The sequence below is a fragment of the Staurois parvus genome, unplaced genomic scaffold, assembly GCF_062004578.1.
Source record: "Staurois parvus isolate SC_StPar_1 unplaced genomic scaffold, SC_StPar_1.0 ptg000015l, whole genome shotgun sequence".
NCBI classification, from domain to species: domain Eukaryota; kingdom Metazoa; phylum Chordata; class Amphibia; order Anura; family Ranidae; genus Staurois; species Staurois parvus.
Genome location: NW_028317811.1, coordinates 7,719,307 through 7,741,825, shown reverse-complemented (window position 1 = coordinate 7,741,825; position 22,519 = coordinate 7,719,307). Strand labels below are relative to the sequence as shown.

General features: G+C 40.0%; 1 protein-coding gene across 1 annotated transcript in view; it reads right to left on the bottom strand.

Annotated features, from left to right (window-relative positions):
• MIB1 (MIB E3 ubiquitin protein ligase 1) overlaps positions 1-22,519 on the bottom strand; it is a 142,739-nt gene that overhangs the window by 94,288 nt on the left and 25,932 nt on the right. The window contains exons 4-8 of the mRNA XM_089678377.1: positions 20,302-20,406; positions 17,015-17,081; positions 9,308-9,512; positions 6,766-6,949; positions 2,447-2,591 (exon numbers count right to left, since the gene is read on the bottom strand). Of these exons, the coding sequence (XP_089534503.1) occupies positions 2,447-2,591; positions 6,766-6,949; positions 9,308-9,512; positions 17,015-17,081; positions 20,302-20,406 (706 nt within the window). The remainder of the gene's footprint in view (positions 1-2,446; positions 2,592-6,765; positions 6,950-9,307; positions 9,513-17,014; positions 17,082-20,301; positions 20,407-22,519) is intronic.

Genomic DNA, 22,519 nt, shown 5'->3' with positions numbered 1-22,519 from the left:
CTAAGATTTTTATGACATTTATGTTTGAAAACGCATCAGAGGTGCCTGTGCGTTTTTGTGTAGGGGACTAGATTTCCTAGTGGTTTTAGGCATTTTATGATTATAATGCATCTATCATTTATGTTCATTTGCTTGACAAGATTTCTTTTATTATTTTTAGCGCTGCACTTTTATGTGAGATTCTATTGAAGGCTTATGGTGTACCCTTTAGTGTTTCAGCTGCTTATATATATTTTTGTAGCGCTCGCTTCAATATTTTACTTTTTTATGGGTAGAAGTGGGGTTATTTGATTTGGGGGACTGGCCTAAAGCGATTAAAATTTTTTTATATATATATATATATATATATATATATATATATATATCTTTTAGTAAGTCACTTGCGTAGGCGATGACTTATCTGTGATGCTGCCTCTTTTTGTCAAAAAGTTCTTCTTTACTGCTGCTTCAGCTGTCCCCCCCACAGTCCCCCAGTGCTGACCGCAGTATCCATATTCAGGGTGTCTCCTCTCCCTTGATAGTTTCTACGGAGTCGCCTTGCGTGTGAGAGTCTGGCCAGCACTAGTGCTGAATGAACAAAGCCTGTGCAAGCCACTGCCCTCCTCAAAGCTGATTGGCTGCTGGCACCCGTGCCTTTCACTTTGACCTTTGCAAGTGTGCACTCTTACTCAAAAGGAAAAAAGGAAGTTGGAGAAAAGGCAATTAGGGACCCAAAGCCGTCAGTGGTGAATAGAGATAAAGTATGGTTTGTGGCCACATATCATTCATGTTAAATAGTCAGAATGTTTACCACACTGCTGAACATGTAGGCATTAAAGCGTTAATAAACCCATAACTCTGCATTCACTATATCTGGTCTCCTACAGTACACAGAGCATGGAAATACAATTATTTTAGTAAATATAAACTGCTAAATACCTATTCTCTTCAGCAGTATATAGCAGTCTTGTGACTTCTATCACTATCCAGCTGAGCACTGGTTAAAGCTTGTATGAGGAGTTTTCATTCTACCAACTGTCCTATGAGGCTGCATAACCCCTGAGCCTCTGTCTGGACAGCGCTGATTAGCACTGTGCTGATCACATGCACTCTCCCAGGGAAAAAACAAATAAAACCTCTCTAGCAATACACACCAAAATGAGCATGTGCAGCTTGGCCCCAAGGCTCTGTTCTATCAGCAGATGAAGGGCAGGATCAGAGAAGACAGGATAAAACAGCCTTTTTACACAATGTGGAGGATTAATCTGTTAGGTTCCACAGTGTGTATAACAAGCATGCTTTACTGCATATACAGACTGGTTTATAATGTTGTGGGTGTAGTAAAACTTTAACCGCTTTCCCGCCGACCTATAGCAGAAATACTGCTACAGGGTGGCAGGGGTGTGCAAAATCACGTGTATATGTATGTAAACAATACACACTGCAAACTGCTTTGCATAGCAGAGCCCTACAAAGCACTGTGCTTACAGTGGAAAGCACACAGTGAAACAGCACACAGTTAACCCTTTGATCGCCCCAGATGTTAACCCCTTCCTGCCCAGTGTCATTAGTACAGTGTCATTTTATTAGCACTGATCACTGTATTGGAGTCACTGGGAATGTCAGTGACAGTTAGTCAGTTTCCTCCCCAGTGTCAGAATGCCCGCCGCAGTCCCGTTATAAATCGTTGATCACTGCCATTACTAGTATACAAAAAAAAAAAAAAAAAAAAAAAAAGATTCCAGTATATATACCACCATTTTTAGACACTATAACTTTCACCTAAACCAATTAATTTACATATATTGGGATTTTTTTTTTCTTTTAGCAGACATGTAACAGAATACATTTTGGCCTAAATTTATGACGAAATTTTATTTCATTTTTTTACTGGACATGTGTAATAGCATAAAGCAAAAAATATTTTTTGTTTCTCAAAATTGTCGGTCTTTTTGTTTATTTTTTTATAGCGCAAAAAATTTTTAAAAAAAACGCACAAGCGATCAAATACTATCGAAAGAAAGCTCTATTTGTGGGAAAAAATGGACGTAAATTTAATTTGGGTGCAGCTTTGAATGACTGCGCAATTGTCAGTTAAAATTTACGTAGAGCTGTAATGCAAAAAATGGCCTCGTCAGGAAGGGGGGCTAAATCCTCTGGAGGGCAAGTGGTTAAAAAAGGAAAAAAAAGGGAACATTTAGGACCAATCTAAGATTATTCTGTTTACCCGTGTTTCAAGCTGCTGGGCCACTAGGTGGAAGTTTAATTCAAGTCTGAACCCCCCCATTGGACAATGTAGAAAAAGTTATTAACAAGGTCCATCAACACTATCGAACAGAATGCAGAACGTAGGCACATGCTGTAACAGTGTGCCAAATAAGTAACATTTACTAGAGTCTTTCAGCCATTTTTATATTTAACAATAAAAAACTTTTAGCAGAATTAAACACATATAAGCGAAACATACCCCCCGTGGCACTACTTATTGCTGATCCAACAGAGGCCACCTTAGAAACAGCAATTGGGTTGTATGTCCAGGAGGTCCCACAAACTTCCACCTTTAGGTCACTGTCTGAATAGATTTGCTGAACTCTTCCAACTTTTCCCAGGGTCTGAGAGAAAAAAAAATGGGAAAACAAATAAATAAAATCGCAATATTCAGGTAAAAGGAATAATTAAACGGTCAGACAATGAAAACAGACATGAAGTAGGAAATCAACTGGGTATATGAAAGCAAGTATGTGACGATAGAATATTTAAAATTTTTGCACTAAAAAGTCAGTACAAATAACTAATTAATGTGTTTTTCTGTTGCAATGTGGCCACTTTTTTCTAGTCTGCCACTACAACAGATCAAGCTGCTGACCCTTTCAATTGTGTATAGGTGTAAATACACTGCTCAAAAAAATTAAAGGAACACTTTGAAAACACATCAGATCTCAATGGGGAAAAATATCATGCTGGATATCTATACTGATATGGACTGGGTAATGTGTTAGGAACGTAAGGATGTCCCATTGTTTGATGGAAATGAAGATTATCAGAGGACTACAGAGGATTGCAGAGGATTACAGAGGACTGAATTCAAAGACACCCCAAAAATCAAAGTGAAAAAATTATGCAGCATGCTAGTCCATGTTGATGAAATTTCATTGCAGCAACTCAAATGGTACTCAGTAATTTGTATGGACCCCACGTGCTTGTATGCATGCCTGACGTCAGGGCATGCTCCTAATGAAATGATGGATGGTGTCCTGGGGTATTTCCTCCCTGATCTGGACCAGGTCATCACTGAGCTCCTGGACCATCTGAGGTGCAACCTGGCAGCGTCAGATGGACCAAAACATGATATCCCAAAGGTGTTGTATTGGATTTAGGTCAGGCGAGTGTGGGGACCATTCAATGGAATCAATTCCTTCATCCTTCAGGAACTGCCTGCATACTCTCTCCATATGAGGCCGGACATTGTCGTGCACCAGGAGGAACCCAGGACCCACTGCACCAGTGTAGGGTCTGACAATGGGTCCAAGGATTTCATCCTGATATCTAATGGCAGTCAGGGTGCCATTGTCTTGCCTGTAGAGGTCTGTGCGTCTCTCCATGGATATGCCTCCCCAGACCATTGCTGACCCACAACCAAAACGTTCATGCTGAACGATGTTACAGGCAGCATAACATTCTCCACGGCTTCTCCAGACCCTTTCACATCTGTCACGTGTGCTCAGGGTAAACCTGCTCTCATCTGTAAAAAGCACAGGGCTCCAGTGGCAGACCTGCCAATTCTGGTGTTCAATGGAAAATGCCAATTGAGCTATGTGGTGCCGGGCCACGAGCACAGGGCCCACTAGAGGACGTCGGGCCTTCACGCCACCCTCATGAAATCTGTTTGATTGTCTGGTTAGAGACATTCACACCAGTGGCCTGCTGGAGGTCATTCTGCTGGGCCTGACAGTGCTTATCCTGTTCCTCTTTGCACAAAGGAGCAGATACCGGTCCTTCTACCTCCCTGTCCAGCTCTCCTAGAGTAACTGCCTGTCTCCTAGTATCTCCTCCATGCTTCTGAGAATGTGCTGGGAGACACAGCAAACCTTCTGGCAATGGCATGTATTGATGTGCCATCCTGGAGGAGTTGGACTGCCTGTGCTACCTCTGTAGGGTCCAGGTACTGCCTTATGCTACCAGTAGTGACACTGACCCTAGCCAAATGCAAAACTAGTGAAAAACAAATCAGAAAATGTCAGTGGCCTTCACCTGTAAAACCATTCCTGTTTTGGGGGTTGTATCATTGTTGCCCATCTAGTGCACCTGTTGTTAATTTCATTAACACCAAAGCAGCTGAAACTGATTAACAACCCCCTCTGCTACTTAACTGACCGGATCAATATCCCAGGAGTTTAACTGACTTGATGCTATACTCTGATTAAAAAGTGTTCCTTAAATTTTTTGAGCAGTGTATATTACACATTAAAGCGATACTAAAGGTTCTTTTTTTTTTTGTAAAATAACAAACATGTCTGCTGTGTGCAGTGGTTTTGCACAGAGTAACCTGGATCCTCCTCTTTTGGGGTCCCCCACAGGCTCTCCTGGCTCCTCCTGTCAGGTGCCCCCATAGCAAGCACCGTCACTCATTCACACACGGAGCTGCTGCTTGCTCCATCCCCTCTCTCTCATTGGCTGACTAGCTGTGATTGACAGCAGCAGGAGCCAATGGCTCCCGCTTGCTGTCTCAGCCAATGAGGAGGCAGAGACCCAGGACAGCCGAGACTGTCATGCACATTGCTGGATCTCGATGGAACTCAGGTAAGTATTGAGGGGGCTGGGGGGCACTGCTGCACACAGAATGTTTTTTACCTTCATGCATGGAATGCATGAAGGTAAAAAACCTTGAGCCTTTACAACCACCTTAACATACACAATGAGAGAAATTAGTGTCCCCACTGGGATATTTCCCCTCCATTACTATTCAGTTGACAACTTAAAATTTAGAATTTTCAGGACTAACAACACGGGGTGAATCTCCTTGAAGGGGCACAGAAAAAAAATAAGGACAGGTGTTCTGTTCTAAACCCTTTCCACTCTCCAAAACTGAAAAAAAAGAAAAGTTTTAAATTTTGTTAACCGCAGTCCTTTGCTTGCCTCTATCTGGCCCTCAGGGTACTATTCCTCCCACTGACACCAACAAGGAGCCACCATTTCTTCCACTAGCACCAACTACTATTTTTCCTGCCCCTGACACCAATGATGGGGCACTATTCCTCCCACTGACACCAATGATGGGGCACTATATCTCCCACTGACACCAATGATGGGGCACTATTCCTCCCACTGACACCAATGATGGGGCACTATATCTCCCACTGACACCAATGATGGGGTACTATTCCTCCCACTAATACCAATGATGAGATATTTCTCCCACTAATACCAATGATGGGGCACTGTTCCTCCAACTAATACCAATGACTTGACACTATTCCCCCTTCCACTGACTACAAGCATGTCATTTTTTTTTACTCCTGACACTGGGACATTTTCTACTCCCACTGGGTACTCCGGCCCTCCTAAAGTCTGAAGGACGGTAAACAGGCCCTTTGTTTAGAAAGTTTGGAGACCCTTGCTTTAACCACTTCCAGACCGGACACTTTTACCCCCTTCCTGACCAGGGCAATTTTCAGCTTTCAGCGCTATCACGCTTTGAATGACAATTGCGCGGTCATGCAACACTGTACCCAAATGAATTTTTTACCATTTTTTTGAGACAGATAAAGCTTTATTTTGGTGGTATTTATTCACCGCTGGGATTTTTATTTTTTTTGCTATATAAATGAAAAAGTCCAAAAATTTTGAAAAAAAGTGTTTTTTTTATAAAATTTTGTAAATAAATAATGTTTCATCATAAATCTTTGCCAAAATTTATTCCGTTATCTTTTTAGTAAAAAAAAAAATCCAAATTAGTTTATAACCAAAAATTATAATTTTTAAACTTTTTTTTTACATTTTTATTTTATTTTATTTTGTTTTTTTTTTACATACGGTCACCCTAGTAGTCCAGTGTCACCATGGTGACACTGTACTACTTGTGGGGGGTGATGAAGATTTTTTTTTTTTTTTAAAATTGCTTTTACACCCATATAGGATGTAAAAGCAATCATTTCTCTTTCTCTCTGTGTGCATTCTTGCACTCATTGAGAAGTACTGAGCGAGCTGTGATTGGTCACAGCTTGTCACATGGTACAAGCCTGTTGTGAATAGGCTTGTACCATGTGACCTCTGTGATCATTCACAGATTTCACACATAGTAAGCAATGATGTCACAAGTGACATCTTGCTTACTACTTTGCATGTGATCACTGATTGGCCAATCAGTGATCACATGATCGGGACCTCGTACAGAGGTCCTGTCCGATGATCGGTGTTTCACTGTGTCCGGAGGACACAGCGGGCACCGGATCGCGGTGCTGTGCGCTCCCAGGGAGCGCACACAAGCAGGGTGCGGGGAGGCCGTGTATAAACGGCCACCCGACTTTGCACTGCCACCGTCAGGCCGTTTATATGCAACGGCCGGTTGGGAAGTGGTTATAGGAAACAAAAATTGTACAAAACCGTTCACTCCCTTTACCATACTTTTATCTTTTATATAGAGTTACAGACAACTCATACACTAGCAAGTCCAGTATAGTCCTGTCTACTTACAAAAATAAAATACATTCTGCCTAACAAAACCGTTAAGCAGTACACAAATGTCACACACAGTATATGGGAAAGAAAAGAACAAGAGCATCTTACAGGAAGCATGGCTTCAGCCCATTCTCCATGACCTCTCTGGAGCAGCTTTATTCTCTCTAGATCGTAGCAAATTTGTACTAGATCGCCTACTTGAAACTGTGAGGATCCTCCCTCTGCTCCTTGTGCAGAATCACCACTTCGAACAACATTTGCTTTGGTGAGAACAGCTGGATTAAATGTCCACCTAAAAATGCCAATTACACATTAAAGGTTTGTACTAGTGAAGATAAAATTACAAAACTCAATTAAAACCTCTATATTTTTTTTTTAGACACAAAATTAAACTACAATCACCATACAGAACACATAAAAAGTGTAGTGTGTGTATGTATGCAAGTATGTAGGTTAAAGAAAAACACCAGGATAGGCAAAAAAAATAAAGAAAAAAAAATCACCCATCAGTACACCCCCTAAACAAAACACTAAAAAGAGTTAATACAATTTTGAAAATCCTTACCATTTAGGAGAAAAGTCTAATTGAATTTACATGACCTCATTTCTGTATTTAAAAGATAACAGCATCTGCTCTGCCAAGGAGGAGGTGTAACAACAAGGATTACATAACATCCTCTCCTCTCTCTCTGCAGTGAATATGGGTGGGTGCAAGGCCTGTACATGTTGAATGTGTCTGACAGTCTTGCTCCGCCCACCACTGCAAAGTGGGGCTGAATTATCATCTCTGCTTACTGGAGAAAGAACTACAGTAGAGATGTGCCAAGAGCAGTGGCTGGGGGAATGGGAGGCATAACAGCCACTGGTCTTACAAACAGGAAACCAAAGAGAATTAACTGTTTGATTTGAAAATGAATAGGCTATTTCTGAACTCCTGAGTGAACCAGAGCAGGGAAGATGTATTCAATGAAGGTAGGAGATCAGCAAAAAGGGACATGTAAAGAAGTTTTTGGAGTTCTGCTTTAAACCAAATGTTAAGCAACCATTTACTGACCTGAGAAGAAACTCTATTCAATCTACTTAACTCTTAACCCAAGTCAATGGCCAAGATCGAAAAGTGAGGCTTGTTTTTTCCTTTTTTTAAATCTATCAACATCAGCCTTTGGTAAAAACACAGGAGAAATCTGACGTGCACAAATTTGTCAGTCAAGTGGCTGAGAATTCTTTATTACAGTGTACCAAATTTTTCTTTCTTTCCATTATACATCAGGGATGTTGGCTGTTCTGCTTGATGTTTAATCTCTCACACAGTCAAATGCTAGTTAAAAAAGTGTAACGTGTGACATTTTATTTTTATTTCAGGTACTTATATAGCGCCGTCAATTTACGCAGCTCTTTACATATATATTGTACATTCACATCAGTCATAAACTTGGAATGGTCACTGCCGTCTCTCTGAATCACAGTCTGCAAACTGTATCTGTGAATAGTTACAACCTTTGTATTACAGATTATAACCACTTCTATATATGTTTATCTAGATATATATTTAAAATTTCTTCCAGCGCAACTTGAGAAATGCATATGAACTGCAATTTTAGACCTCCTGCAGGGCCATTCCATGAGACATTTTAAAATGAAACATTTCTCCTGTCCACAGCAACCAATCAGCACTATTATTATACAATTGGTTGCTTTAAACAACAAGAACATTTTTATTTATCATCCCAAACATTAGGATAGAACCCTACAAGTTTGCACTTCTGCTAATTTAGAAATCAACTGTAAACAATAGCCAGCTGGTTAGTCTGCACTTGAACATATTTAGGCAGAGTACACAACTGACATTTATTGTTGTGGATTTAAAGCTTACAATATCATTGTTATACGTATCTCAGGCCTGTCGACCATTCTAAGATTTTAAAAGTCCTACCTAAGAAGTTCCAACTATCTTACTGCCTATGCTAAAAAGCTTCTTCTAGCCAGTTCCATCACTGTGGCTTCTAAGGACTTGGCTTCCAAGTGTTTGCTACTATATAAACCCATGTCCTTTCCCCTTGTCCAAAGAGACAGCCTTACCAGCCATTAAGGACACTCATTGTACACAGAGGCATGTGGAGTTGGAAGGTCCAGAAGTCAAAGATTAAACCCTTACTAACAAAAGGAAGCCAGTTTAAGAGGGGGGCAAAGAGGACAATATCTAATTAAACTAATAGCAAGCACCTGGTGGGCAGTGCTTTTATTTTAAAACCTAGGTTGCATCCACAACTGTTGTATGCGGATTGCTGTGGTTTGCAGCTGTAAGTGGATAGCTGAGGTTGCCAAGCCCATACACTGCAATGACTGGCTGTCAGCAGCTGTAGATATTCGTGGCTGTCTGCACAAAGTGTGTTCATCCGCGATCACCACAGGTAAATTGCTGGCTGTGCACAGCCTCAAAAAGCTGCAGGCACCAAGAGCCTGTCACTGCAGTGCAGAGGTTCAGTGGCTGCAGCTTTCTACTCACAACTACCAAATGAGTACATTCCTGCTGCTGGAATTCACACCGTGACTAAACGCCAATGTGGGTTCAGCATTAGGCTGGAAGGCTTGTTCTACAAAACAGAAGAGCACCTTACTTTTAAGAGCATGTGTGAATTTCTGACCGTACCTATTTCCACTTGGGTACTGTACTACAATATCATGATCTTCATCAATGCCACAGACAGTGCCCGTAGTTGTAAGTGTTTCAAACATGCCATCAGTCCAACCTCCATGACCATGTTGCAATGACTGAACAATTTCAAGTTCTAGATCAATATTCACAAGATCACCAATCATCAAACCACCTGGATTGCGATTACCATTTTGCTCACCTAAAAAAAAAAAAAAAAAAAGAAAAAAAAAAAAAGAAAAAACAAACAATTAAAGAGCACCAGTAAATATCAATGTAAAACAAATGCATTAACGTAAAAATACATTTCATTCTAGTGCTACTCTCCTTTCATGGACTTCTCAAAGTGGAACGTTAGTCAAAAAATTAGGTCCTGCTAGATCACTTCAGGCTGGCATCTTTTGCAGGTATCTGGAGTACAGGACAGGACAGGAATTGATATAACCCATGACCATGGGTTATATGTAGCTACCTTCAGATAACAGGACAATAAGAAAAGAATTTGCTGGAAACTGTCCCCCAATGTATCCATATAATCCCGCCCACTCGGTTAGGCTCCAACAGAAAGATTGTAGAGAAAAGAAAACGGAATGGTGTCCTGTACTGTATACAAGATATGAATTTTATAGGTATATCAAAATTCCTATTATCCTAACCCCTTGATGCCAACCACACACAAATCAGTGGCCTCACAGAACTTGTCTTTCTGCTGGGAGAAAGCCACACGGCATACTCCCAGCACAAAGACCGGGGTGTCACTGGGAAGCCTGCCCCCCTTGTTTTCCATCTCTGAATGGAGGAGAGAGATACACTGTATCTCTCTGTCCTTTCAGAGAGAAGAATAAAAAACAAGTGTGTGTAAAAAAAAAATAAAAAAAATAAATAATAATTAAAACAAACAAAAATACCTAGATCAAGGTTTGATCTAGGTCTGTGCAAAGGTTAGTGTTTGGGGTCATGGTCAATTTAAAAAAAGCAAATTGCACACTACTGTTTCCGGGGTGTACTACGGGTATAAACAACAACTAACGTACACACATGGTATCGCTGCAATCGTCAGGAGCAGGAGAAATTAGTTTGGGTTGATCTTTGGTGGTAGGTTATGGTAGTAGCAAGAAAAATACAGCTAAATTTAAAAAAAAGATCTGTTTTTATTTATATTTTTGAGCCAGTTTTCCTTTGGTAATTAATAAAACAAAAAATCAGGAGATATCCATTACCATTTGCCACCAAATGAAAGCCCAATTTGTCCTAAAACAACAAGGTATAATAAACCTGGATGTACAAAGTAGTTGTGATGATATATATGGTTTTGCTAACACATGTCGAAGTTGCAAAATTATGCTTAGTCAAGATTTGTATTACCCTTAGGCACATAGGGGTTAATCGATGTCCCGAAGCAATAAATCGTGGGGTAGATTAAAAAAAACAGCCAAAAGCACCAGCAACATGCCAACAGGAAAAACAGCAGAAGGACCTTGTAGCTGAAGCACTGATCAGCAGAAGCTCAAAAAAAAAAAAAAACACTCAAACAGCATATTTTTTCAAACAAATGAGCAGCATTATGTGTATCTATCCATACTCCAGAATGAACTGCTTCAACAAATGGGTCCACAGTAGTCTACATGTGTCACAGTTCACAGAGAAATTCTGAAGGTAAAAAATCATCCACAGCCTCCGCTAAACTGTCAGCATTTACTTTCTGAAAATGGAAATACACCAAGCAAGTCGGATAATAACCTGTGGAGACAATCTAGTAAGGAAGAGCAAGAAGAGTATTTAAGGGTGTTAACATTCACCAATTCCAGATGTGTTGATAGTCCTTGGAATACATCAGACATAGCGGTAGAGAATTCTGCTTTAGACAGGCTGCATGTTGCGTGTCTGTGAGGGAGCCAGATTTAGAACCCATTCACACTTGTGTGACTTTCCATGCGACTTTGGACATCAAAATCGCATGACAAGTTGTACCCAATGTTTTCAATGGATAACCATTCATATATGTGCAGCAATTTCAAAGTAGCTCATGCACTACTTTGGTCTGACTTTCATGCAACTTGAGGGCCATAGACTTTAATGTTAACCCTCAAAAGCTGCATTAAAGTTGTACCTGAGTGTTTTATATGTAACAGTGGTGCAATAGTGAGTCCAACTTTGCAGAAGGACAAATCTCATCCAAGTAGCACCCATCCAAAGATGCGTCAAAGTTGCATTAGAGTTGCACAGCTTTGGAGTCATACAAGTGTGAATGGAGTCTTAGGGGGCTGGAGCAGTGTTGGTGTAAAACTTTGCTCAGGAAGAAGGGAAATGTTATCGACCCCGAGAGGTAGAGTTTCATTCAGGCCTGCAGCAGAATCCCTGTTTGTCCAATGTGCTCCCGCTCCCCAGCACCTGTAATCTGTCATTGCTATGTGAGGATCTTCCCTTACAGGGAATAGATGTGGCGTGATGGGTTTCAAAATATTGTTGGTAGAAATATGCAGTCAGAAGTGCATAGTAGGGAGTCTTATGAGCACTACGTAGCTAGCCAGAGAGCAACTTCCAGTAGTGAGTTGAAGAAAAGATGGCCAATTTTAAATAAGTAAATGCTATAATAATGTTACCTATAAATATAGATCACCTCATAACCTGTTGCCTCAAACTTGCTTGTGTGCTCAGCACAGCAGCGTGTCTTGTAGGATAAACTTATAGAGTGTAGAATCTACAACCAGTGTCAAATTTGTCCACGGAACTAACACTATTAACTAACTAACACTAAAGCAATTCAGATGACTAAAATACGACTAAAACTAAAATGGCATTTTAGTCAAAAGACTGACTAAAACTAAATCAAAATTTGACATGAAAATTAACACTGATTACAGTCATATCACAATGGCTAAATCTGTGTATGTAGTGCATGTTCAAACCTAATACCATAAATAACACGGTTAGATTTTTGTTCCAGGAGTATATAATGAATTTGGAAATTCTAGAGAAATGCTTAAATAATGCATTACCATTTAACCAAACCCCTTAGATTTTAGTTGAGTAAAATGTACTGGAGATTTTAGTCGACTAAAACTAAAACAATACAGATGACTGAAATACGACTAAAATGACTATTACTAAAACTAAATTGAAATTTCATATCAAAATTAACACTGTCTACAACATATCCAGGTAATAAACCAACAAGACACATAGCCAGGAACTGGTATGTAAAGCTCATCCACCTCACCCACATACAGTGGATATAAAAAGTCTACACACCCTGTTAAAATGTCAGGTTTCTGTGATGTAAAAAAAAATGACAAAGATAAATCATTTCAGAACTTTTTCCACCTTTAATGTAACCTATAAACTGTACAACTCAGTTGAACATCAAACTGAAAACTTAGGTGGAGGTAAGTGAAAAATGAAAAAACTAAAATAATATGGTTGCATAAGTGTGCACACCCTTAAACTAATATTTGTTGAAGCACCTTTTGATTTTATTACAGCATTCACTCTCTTTGGGTATGAGTCTATCAGCATGGCACATCTTGACTTGGCAATATTTGCCCACTCTTCCTGGCAAAAACACTCCAAATCTGTCAGATTGCGAGGGCATCTCCTGTGCACAGCCCTCTTCAGATCACCCCACAGATTTTTGATCGGATTCAGGTCTGGGCTCTGGCTGGGCCATTCCAAAACTTTAATCTTCTTCTAATGAAGCCATTCCTTTGTTGATCTGAATGTATGCTTTCAGTCATTATCATGCTGACAGATGTTCACCTTTCTGGCAGAAGCCTGAAGGTTTTGTGCCAATATTCACTGGTATTTGGAAGTATCCATAATTTCCTCTACCTTGACTAAGGCCCCAGTTCCAGCTGAAGAAAGACAGCCCCAAAGCATGATGCTGCCACCACCATGCTTCACTGTGTGTATGGTGTTCTTTTGCTGATGTGCAGTGTTGTTTCTGAGCTAAATTTATGTTATGGAATTGTGGCCAAAAAGTTCAACCTTGGTTTCATCAGACCATAACACATTTTCCCACATGCTTTTGGAAGACGTCAGATGTGTTTTTGCAAAATTTAGCCGGGCTTGGATGTTTTTCTTTGTAAGAAAAGGCTTCCGTCTTCCCACTCTACCCCATAGCCCCACATATGAAGAATACGGGAGATTGTTGTCACATGTACCATACAGCCAGTACTTGCCAGATATTCCAGCAGATCTGTTAATGTTATTGTAGGCCTCTTGGCAGCCTCCCAGACTAGTTTTCTTCTCATCTTTTCATCAATTTTGGAGGGACGTCCAGTTCTTGGTAATGTCACTGTTGAGCTATATTTTCTCCACTTGAGGACTGTCTTCACTGTGTTCTATGGTATATCTATCTAATGTCTTGGAAATTCTTTTGTACCCTTCTCCTGACTGATACCTTTTAACAATGAGACCCCTCTGATGCTTTGGAAGCTCTCTGTGGACCATGGCTTTTGCTGTAGGATGCAACTAAGAAAATGTCAGGAAACACCTACTAGAACAGATGAACTTGATTTGGGGTTAATCAAAGGCACTTTAAATGATGGTAGGTGTGTACTGATTCCTATTTAACATGGTTTTGAAATTGATTGCTTAATTCTGAACACAGCTACATCCCCAGTTATAAGAGGGAGTGCACCCTTATGCAACCACATTATGTTAGTTTTTTTATGTTTACTTCCCCCTTCCTAAAAGATTTCAGTTTGTTTTTCAATTGAGATGTAAAGTTTATAGGCCACATTAAAAGGTGGAAAAAGTTCTGAAATAGTTTCTTTGTCTCATTTTTTTTACATCACAAAAAAAACTGACATTTTATAGGGGTGTGTAGACTTTTTATATCCACTGTATACCTTCCTGTTACATACCAGAACTAAACGGCTTGATAGGACTGAATCCAACTGTAGACAGAATGTACCTGATCTTACAGAGGAAGTGTGGCAGGAAATCTTATATACAAAATTCCTTCATCACTCTTTTTACACCTCTTATATTCTTTGCAAGATGGGAAGTCTTCCCTCTCCCACTTGTACTAAATGCTCTGGAACTGTAAGTTCATTTTACCATATGGTCTGGGAGTGCCCTCCTAACTGAGCTTACTGGTGTGAGGTTACAGATTTTAGAAGTACTACTCTTCAGATTCCCAATATCTGTAATTTACTACAATTTTGTCTGCGTTATGTGGAGGAGAACATTCTCCCTACTGGAATGAAAACACTGATACGTTTACTGTTTTTCTACGTTAAAAAACTAACACTCATGCACTGGAAGTCTCAAGCCCCACCCTCCTTACCCTATGGCTTAATCTTGTTAACCAAGTTATACCTATGTATAAACTAACCTACGAAGCACAAGGCTACCCCAAGAAATTTACTAAAGTTTGGTCTCCCTGGCTGAGTCCATAACCCTTTTCTGTAGTTGGCTGAGAGATATTTCATGCATTTTTTATTTCTAGGTTTCATGTGATATTGTTTTTGCTAAGTATGTCTTGAGTGGGCACCTTCTTTTTTGGTCCCTATTGTTATGTACCGATAATCGGATATTGCTGTTCTGTATTGTTTCGAGCTGCATCTCGGTGTTGTGCCTTGCTGGGCAAATTTAATAAAATTGTCCTTTAAATAAAAACACAGTTATTCAGCTAACCTGTTAGTGGTCATAAAGTTATGACTGACCAGTGTGTGTGTGTATGTATGTATGTATGTATGTATGTATGTATGTATGTATGTATGTGTATATATATATATATATATATATATATATATATATATATATATATATATATATATATATACACACACACATATATATACACACACAGTCAGGTCTATCTATAAATATTGGGACATGACACAATTGTAAAATTTTTGGCTCTATACACCACCACAATGGATTTGAAATGAAACGAACAAGATATGCTTTAACTGCAGACTGTCAGCTTTAATTTGAGGGTATTTACATCCAAATCAGGTGAACGAAGTAGGAATTACAACAGTTTGCATATGTGCCTCCCACTTGTTAAGGGACCAAAAGTAATGGGACAAATGGCTTCTCAGCTGTTCCATGGCCAGGTGTGTGTTATTCCCTCATTATCCCAATTACAATGAGCAGATAAAAGGTCCAGAGTTCATTTCAAGTGTGCTATTTGCATTTGGAATCTGTTGCTGTCAACTCTCAAGATGAGATCCAAAGAGCTGTCACTATCAGTGAAGCAAGCCATCATTAGGCTGAAAAAACAAAACAAACCCATCAGAGAGATGGCAAAAACATTAGGCGTGGCCAAAACAACTGTTTGGAACATTCTTAAAAAGAAGGAACGCACCGGAGAGCTCAGCAACACCAAAAGACCCGGAAGACCACAGAAAACAACTGTGGTGGATGAATGAAGAATTCTTTCCCTGGTGAAGAAAACACCCTTCACAACAGTTGGCCAGATCAAGAACACTCTCCAGGAGGTAGGTGTATGTGTGTCAAAGTCAACAATCAAGAGAAGACTTCACCAGAGTGAATACAGAGGGTTCACCACAAGATGTAAACCATTGGTGAGCCTCAAAAACAGGAAGGCCAGATTAGGGTTTGCCAAATGACATCTAAAAAAGCCTTCACAGTTCTGGAACAACATCCTATGGACAGATGAGACCAAGATCAACTTGTACCAGAGTGATGGGAAGAGAAGAGTATGGAGAAGGAAAGGAACTGCTCATGATCCTAAGCATACCACCTCATCAGTGAAGCATGGTGGTGGTAGTGTCATGGCGTGGGCATGTATGGCTGCCAATGGAACTGGTTCTCTTGTATTTATTGATGATGTGACTGCTGACAAAAGCAGCAGGATGAATTCTGAAGTGTTTCGGGCAATATTATCTGCTCATATTCAGCCAAATGCTTGACAACTCATTGGACGCCGCTTCACAGTGCAGATGGACAATGACCCAAAGCATACTGCAAAAGCAACCAAAGAGTTTTTTAGGGGAAAGAAGTGGAATGTTATGCAATGGCTAAGTCAATCACCTGACCTGAATCCAATTGAGCATGCATTTCACTTGCTGAAGACAAAACTGAAGGGAAAATGCCCCAAGAACAAGCAGGAACTGGAGACAGTTGCAGTAGAGGCCTGGCAGAGCATCACCAGGGATGAAACCCAGCGTCTGGTGATGTCTATGCGTTCCAGACTTCAGGCTGTAATTGACTGCAAAGGATTTGCAACCAAGTATTAAAAAGTGAAAGTTTAATTTATGATTATTATTCTGACCTATAATTGTGGTCCCTTAACACGTGGGAGGCACATATGCAAACTGTTGTAATTCCTACACCGTTCACCTGATTTGGATGTAAATACCCTCAAATTAAAGCTGACAGTCTGCAGTTAAAGCACATCTTGTTCATTTCATTTCAAATCCATTGTGGTGGTGTATAGAGCCAAAAATGTTAGAATTGTGTCGATGTCCCAATATTTATGGACCTGACTGTGTGTGTATATATATATTATATATATATATATATATATATATATATATATATATATATATACATACATACACACACACACACATTCCAACACCAGAAAAAAGAACAGTTTGAAGTCATGGCCTTATAGGGTACCTATGTAACAGTTACTGGTACGTTAGCATTTACATTTTTGGATGGTACAGCAATCAACAGTTTTACCAACTACTGTTGGTACCCTCAGAAAAATTAATCACCACTCACCCAGTACAGGACAGTGGTCTCTGTAAAATGATCCTCCTTTGGCATCTTGCACACATTTCAGATCAGACTAAAAGAAAATAGTACAAATGAGTATTCAATCACTTAAACTGTACACTTTATCACTCATTCATTAAACAACTTAACTTGAAAGCCGAAGTGCAGCCAAAGTCAAAAACAGAACAGTACAAGTGACATAACCTATTGTTGGTATGCTATGTCCCTTGAGCTGATTCCTCTGCTGTTGGTTAGCCTCCTTCTCCTGCTCCCCTCACTTTGCCAACATAATCCTCTCTCTAGCCGTACTACATCTTCTATGAATGAAACTAAGAATGGAGGATTGGCAGATGATAGTTCCACACCCTCCTCCACAGATCCTGTTTCATTCATAGAAGCTGTAGTACAGCTTCAATGTATGAAGCAACTAGGCAGAAAGGGCAAGCATAGCCAAGCTCTCTTGATGAGAGCCTGTGATAACACCTTGCAACAACCCCTGCCGCACCCGAAGATTACGGAAACAGGGAAAGCGGGACAGGAGAGGTTTACTACTAACAGCAGAGGAATCAGCAGAAAAGACACATCCTACTTACTGTAATTTATGTCCATTGTGATAATTATTCTGTTTTTGATTTTGGCTGCAATTCGAATTTAGGAATAATTATCACCCTTGGTAAACTAATTTTGGGGTAATGCAAATACCTAATAAACAGCCAGAGGTTTTATTATTGTTAAAAGTCCTCTAAATGACTGAATGTTATAGATGTTATCTCTGATGATAATCATCAAATACTTGGATGGCTGTGGATTACTGCAAAGATCCCATCTTCATTAATGACGGATATTAGTGTTCTTTTATTAATGTGACAGAGTTCCGTATTTCATATAGTTAAGGATCCTGACATTCTCTCTCCCCATATCCATTCACAAAAAAAGCCTTGTATTCACAACACAGAATGCAGGCCCATTCCCAAAGCACCTTGCATTCTGTGAGAAGACAACAAAATTTTTTGTAAATGGATGGGGAAAGGGGAAGGGGAAAGCAAACAGGATTTTTCACTACATTAGAGCCAGAACCATCAGTCACGGCACCAGAAGGAGAGCACTGTGTATAGTATCCGGCATCAGGGAAAATAGAATTCGTACAGTAAACAGAAACCATCCAAACATAGGATGCTCATCAGAGATAACTTATTTCACTTGTGCAGTTTGCATTACACGAAGACATGACCTGCAATGTTCTGTGAACATCAGCCACTCATACTAGAATGTTCTTACACCAACCGATTCCATTTAACCACTTGCCCTTCCTGACCAGGCCATTTTTTGCGATACGGCTCTGCATTACTTTAACTGACAATTGTGCGGTCATGCAACGCAGCACATAATGAAATTTATGTCATTATTTTCCCCACAAATAGAGCTTTCTTTTGGTGGAATTTGATTACCTCTGCATTTATTTTTTGCTCAATAAAAAAAAAAATTGAGGAAAAAAAAAATATATATTTTTTACTTTTTGCTATAAAACATCCAAAAAAAAAAAAAATATCTAATTTCTTCATAAATTTAGACCAAAATGTATTCTGCAACATAAAAAATTCCAATAAGTGTAAATTAATAGGCTGACGTGAAAGTTATAGCGTCTACAAATGGCTGCATATATACTGGAATTTTTATACTAGTAATGGCAGCGATCAGCGACATATAGCGGGGCTGCGGCAGGCATTCTGACACTGGGTAGGAACTGACTAACAGCCACAGTGATCAGTGCTAATAAAAAGCACTAACACTGTACTAATGACACTGGGCAGGAAGGGGTTAACATCTGGGACAAACAATGGGTTAACTATGTGCTGTGTTTTTCTTCAGGGACATGCTGCATGTCCATACTGACAGGAGAGAGACCTGTGCTGTTTGCACACAAGTGTTTCCCCTGTCAACTTTCCCCGACGATCGCCAGCCGGGAGCTGGTGATTGACATCCCTAGCCGCAAATAGCGGTAATGCAAATCACATATATATATATACACACTTGATTTTGCGCATCCCTGCTGCCCTGTAGCAGTAGTTCTACTATAGGGTGGTGGGCAAGATGTTAAAATATTAAAAGCAGTTAGCATACAAGTATTACTCTTTCAAGAGTCTAGGAATTCAGCTCCTACAACTGCATTGTCAGGAGAGGCAGTAAAACACAAGAATAGAGTAGTAAGCCCTATTTTAGTTGAGGTCTAAAAGGAAATTAAAGCTCCTAGAGAGCATCCACTATGCAAACAGTGGGAGAAAAAAAAAAAGATATGGCAGAGATAGGGTTTTTCAGTGAACTTAACGACAAACAATTTAACGCCAGTTCAGTAATTACACAAATCAGCTCCTGCTTCAGCCTTTCGCCTTGTGACTTGCTATATTGTTATAATGTTGCACTCAAATCACTGGAGTATAATCAACTAAGGAAGCCCATAGATTACAGTGGGTTGAACAAAGTAAATGGACCCAATTCCCCCATCCACACACTTTATATGGATGGGGAAAAATCCCCCAGCCCCCCCAGTTGAACTACTAGTTTCTGACAATGTGGGACTTCCTTGCCATCAGAATACACTGATCAGTATTGCAGGCTATAGTCTGCAGCGCTGACCGAGTGGGGAAAATCCAAAAGGGCAGTTGTACAAAAGTCAGTCGGTAGAGTGACTTCTGTACAACCTCAGCACCCACAGATGGATTGAAATTCACCTGGTCCCTGCTGAACCATTTAATTTTTATCCAAGTATGGCCCGCCTACATCTTGAGGTAATATCAGTCTTGGAAAAGTCACCTGGCAGCAAGTTAAGGGCTGCTTTTTAATCATAAAATTACAGTCTGTTTGCAAAAATGTATGTTGTGACACATCCGGAATTTATTAATGGAGATTTATAAAGTTACTGAAAAGTTCACTGGATCTGTAGAAATAATCCAGCATGCTGTGCTTTCCTAAACAGGAGGTAATTATCAAAAACAATGCTCGCAAAACTCACACCAATAAATTAAAATTTGCAGAATGTGCAGGAAAAATGCCAGGTCTACCTTGAAAAAGTTGGAGATTTGTCTCACTGGTATTCAGCAATTATCTCTACTACAGAACAGTAGTAGAAGTATCAATTGCTCAGGTGACAAAAGAAGCTAAATGAGGCACCCAAACTAGTAGCAGATGTAACAAAAGACTGAACAGAAAGGAGAATAAAAGAAAGTCATTGTATTCACCTTACTGCCCCCCACTCCAAACATTCCTTGTTTTTTTGTCATCTTGTGACTACTTACCATGCCTTCAAAGCCAACTCTGTAGAGGTTTTTAGCACCATTGTCCCAGAGAACATAAGCAGCACTGTGTGGACTTGATGCACTCCAGTCTTGTATCTCTGTCACCTAAAGGAAGTTGAAAAAAAAAAAAAAAATATGAGACATGGCTAAATGAAAGCACATAAAGAAAAAGGATATAAGCAGAAATTACATATTAGATCAAATATAACCTTTGCTAAACTGGTAAAACAAAGGCAAGCACAACAAACTTTTTGCTTTACAGAAAATAAAAAGCATATAAAAATCAAATCATTGTTTATCAATGCAAATGACTAAGCAATATTTACATCTAAATCAGTGACAAAATTGTTGCCATATCTGGGGACTTGTATCTCCCCTGACGGAAAACTTCTCTCTGACTTCAGCTAGCTATGGCAGAATTATCCCTTGATATTTTTTTAGATTGCAAATGTGCTTAAAATGACGATCTTACCTCGGATTGTGTATCTGCAACACGAGGTGTCTATCTCGCTGCCTCAGACATTTTTCAAACACTTACGTAGGGCCTTTTTGACTTTTGTATGGCATGGGAAACTACCGAGACTTTCTTATGACATGTTAAGTAGCCGTAAACTGGACGGCGGGGTCGGTATCCCGGTCATTGCTCTGTATTATAAGGCTATGACTCTGGTGCGCATTTTAAACACTTGCCCTCCAGAGGATTTACCCCCCTTCCTGGCCAGGCCATTTTTTGCGATACGGCGCTGTGTTACATTAACTGAGAATTGTGAGGTCATGCAATGCTGTACATAAATTAAATTTATGTCCTTTTTTCCCCACAAAAAGAGCTTTCTTTCAGTGGCATTTAAACACCTGTGCGTTTTTTTTTTTTGCACTATAAACAAAAAAAGACCGACAATTTTGAAAATAAAATATATTTTTGAATTTTTGCTAGTAAACATGAGCAATAAAATTCTTTTAAAAAAATCTAAATTTTGTCATAAACCTTGGCCAAAATGTATTCTGCTGCATGTATTTAATCTCAATACGTGTAAATTAATTGGTTTACGTGACAGTTATAGCGTCTAAAAACTACAGTATATATACACACTGGAAGTTTTTTTTTAATTTAATACTAGTAATGGCGGTGATCAGAGAGAGAGAGACTTATAGCGGGACTGCGGTAGGCATTGTGACATTGGGTGGGAACTAACTGCCACTGACATCTCCAGTGACACGAATACAGTGATCAGTGCTAATAAAAAGCACTGACACTGTACTAATGACACTGGGCAGGAATGCGTTAACTTTTGGGTGATCAAAGTGTTAACTGTGTGCTCTGTGTGTTTTACTATGTGTGCTGTGTTACTAGGGAGGCATGCGGTTTTGTATTTCTCTGCTTTGCAGAGAAAAACAAAACAGCATGTCTATGCTGACAGGAGAGAGACCTGTGTTGTTTACACACAGGTCTCTCCCATCAGCTTTGCACAACGATTGCTGGGTGCTGGCGGGGAATCTCCAGTTGGTACCCGGTGATTGACATGCCTAGCCACCAATTGTCGCATGGGTAAGGCGGCATGTGCTCACTACCTGGAAAGGCAAATCACATATATATGTGAATTTGCGCAGCCCTGCCATCCTGTAGAAGTACTTCTACTATAGGGCGGCGGGGAAGCGGTTAAACTGGCACCAAAACGTCTCCTCTAAAATATGAGTCCTCCTAGAGAAATCAATGGCTGGTAGAGACCTGACGGGAGCACTGTGGCTTCCACAGACTCCAAGAGGACTCTCAGACTGGAGTTCCCCACTGACATGGAGCTTGTTGGCGGTCTGGGTTAGATTGAACTAAATTGGCCACTATGCAACCATGACATCCCCACCAACGCCTTTGGGAGGCTATCTATGGTTTCCGCCGGGTGAAGACTTTACATTTTTTTGCTCTTGGGGGGGTCAGATAAGGATAGATCCTGTGTGAAATTCGCCCCTTGCGATAAATTGCTACCCTTGTCCACACTCCAGGCTTCATATGGACACTTCCCACTTTTGGACTGGAGGTACCGACAGTTGTCAGACTTCTTTAGCAAGTTAGTGCCTAGGGTGAGGTTCAGGGATACGCTTTCCCAATTCAAATCTCTGTTTATTAGATTTCCGGACTCGAGACACTTATTTTCCCATATGTACAAATCGGTCCTTAGTGTCCACTCCCTGTCAGTTCCATACTTCATACGAGAATGGGAGA